This window comes from Octopus bimaculoides, chromosome 29, assembly GCF_001194135.2.
Source record: "Octopus bimaculoides isolate UCB-OBI-ISO-001 chromosome 29, ASM119413v2, whole genome shotgun sequence".
NCBI lineage: Eukaryota > Metazoa > Mollusca > Cephalopoda > Octopoda > Octopodidae > Octopus > Octopus bimaculoides.
The window spans coordinates 4023913-4025873 of NC_069009.1; the positions used below are offsets into that span (position 1 = coordinate 4023913).

The 1961-nt window shown below is 40.7% G+C and overlaps 1 protein-coding gene across 1 annotated transcript in view; it reads left to right on the top strand.

Annotated features, from left to right (window-relative positions):
* Nucleotides 1-1961, top strand: part of LOC106867472 (fibulin-1) — a 21308-nt gene that overhangs the window by 18122 nt on the left and 1225 nt on the right. Inside the window, exons 7-8 of the mRNA XM_014912355.2 lie at nucleotides 520-648; nucleotides 1413-1529. Coding sequence (XP_014767841.2) covers nucleotides 520-648; nucleotides 1413-1529 — 246 coding nt within the window. The remainder of the gene's footprint in view (nucleotides 1-519; nucleotides 649-1412; nucleotides 1530-1961) is intronic.

Consider the following 1961-nt stretch of genomic DNA (forward strand, 5'->3'; position numbering starts at 1 on the left):
ATATATATCCTTTATTCTTTTACTTGTTTCAGTCATTTGACTGCATATATGTTGGAGCGCAGCTTTTAGTCGAACAAATCGACCCCAAGACATTCTTTGTAAGCCTAGTACTTATTCTATCGGCTTCTTTTGCCGAACCGCAATGTTACGGGGACTTAAACACACCGGTATCGGTTGTCAAGCGCTGGTGGAGGGACAAACACACACACACACACACGCACACACATGAACTCACATTTTACTTTCATCGTAAGTTGAATTTAACGTTAGCTTCTTATGAAGCTAAATTTATAAGTTCTAAAGTTGCACAAGAATTCCTTACTGGGCAGTTTAGCTTAATGATAAAGCACTTGATGCACAATCACAGAGATGTGAGTTCGAGTCTCATGGCTGGCCGGTAAAGTATTTTTCTGCAATGTATGGATAATTTATTCTGTTCACGCTAAATTTATTAGCATTATCACGCGTTTGAGAATTAAAAAAATATTATATAAGCAACATTTTTGTTTTAATTTTCAGACACTAACGAATGTTTATGGAAGCCTTCCCCTTGTCCGTCCAATGCCTCTTGTCATAACAGCCCGGGATCCTACAACTGTGACTGTCAATCCGGATACAAAGTGGATGAGACGACAAAGAAGTGTGTTGGTAAGTAGAATATTTTACAGTCCTTGAATAAAAGATGGGATGGGCACGGCTGGAAGATCTTTGATCATGGCTCTGTTGAACAACGACTAATCTGGAGCTACAGAACAACAATGATTACAGCTGCTAATACTAGGTGGCGAGCTAGTAAAATCGTTAACATGCTGGGCAAACTGCTTAGCGGCATTTCGTTAGCTTTTAAGTTCTGTGTTCAAATTCCGCTAAGGTCGACATTGCCTTTCGTTCCTTTTGGGGTCGACAAAATAAGCACCAGTTGAGTACTGGGGTTGATGTAATAGACTAGACTCCTCCCCCAAATTTTCAGACCTTTCAGTCGAAACGAATATTATTGTCAAGGGGGCATTTCGTACGTCTTCACGGTCCGTGATACTATTGCTAAAAACTAAACAGATTGAGGGCCGCTTATGAAGGGGACATTTCTGCTCTGTATCAATTTGATTATTAGCCTGAAAAGAAAGCCCAGTCGCTTTCCAAATGTTTCTTTAGTCTTAATTGATTTCTTTGATCAAGGTGATATGAACTGGTAGAATTGTTTGTACGCCAGACAAAATGCTTACCGGCATTTCGTCCGTCTTTACGTCCCGAGTACAAATTCCGCCGAAGCCGAATTCGCTTTTCAACCTACCAATCGAATTTGTGGTCAATGTAATCTATTTATCCTCTCCCTCGAAATTGCAGGTCTTGTGCAAAACAATTCGAAACTAATTTCATTGTTATTGTTTGTCTTGTATTTATTTATTTAACAGATATCGACGAATGTCAGAATAAAGGAATCTGCAGCCAAAGATGCACCAATACACCCGGATCCTACGTTTGCTCCTGCGCAGATGGTTATCAAATATTCATGAATCGTTACTGCGTGGGTAAGTTAATCATATCACTAAGATTGCCTCGTTCATACACACAGACACACATGCGTGTAGATTTTACTATAGAACATACTATTACAAAATATAGGCGTAGGAGTGCCTGTGTGGTAAGTAGCTTGCTTACCAACCACATGGTCCCGGGTTCAGTCCCACTGCGTGGCATCTTGGGCAAGTGTCTTCTACTATAGCCTCGGGCCGACCAAAGCCTTGTGAGTGGATTTGGTAGACGGAAACTGAAAGAAGCCTGTCGTATATATGTATATATATATGTATGTGTGTATGTGTTTGTCTCCGTAACTTAGCGGTTCGGCAAAAGAGACCGATAGAATAAGTACTAGGCTTACAAAGAATAAGTCCTGGGGTCGATTTGCTCTACTAAAGGCGGTGCTCCAGCATGGCCACAGTCAAAGGACTGAAACAAGTAAA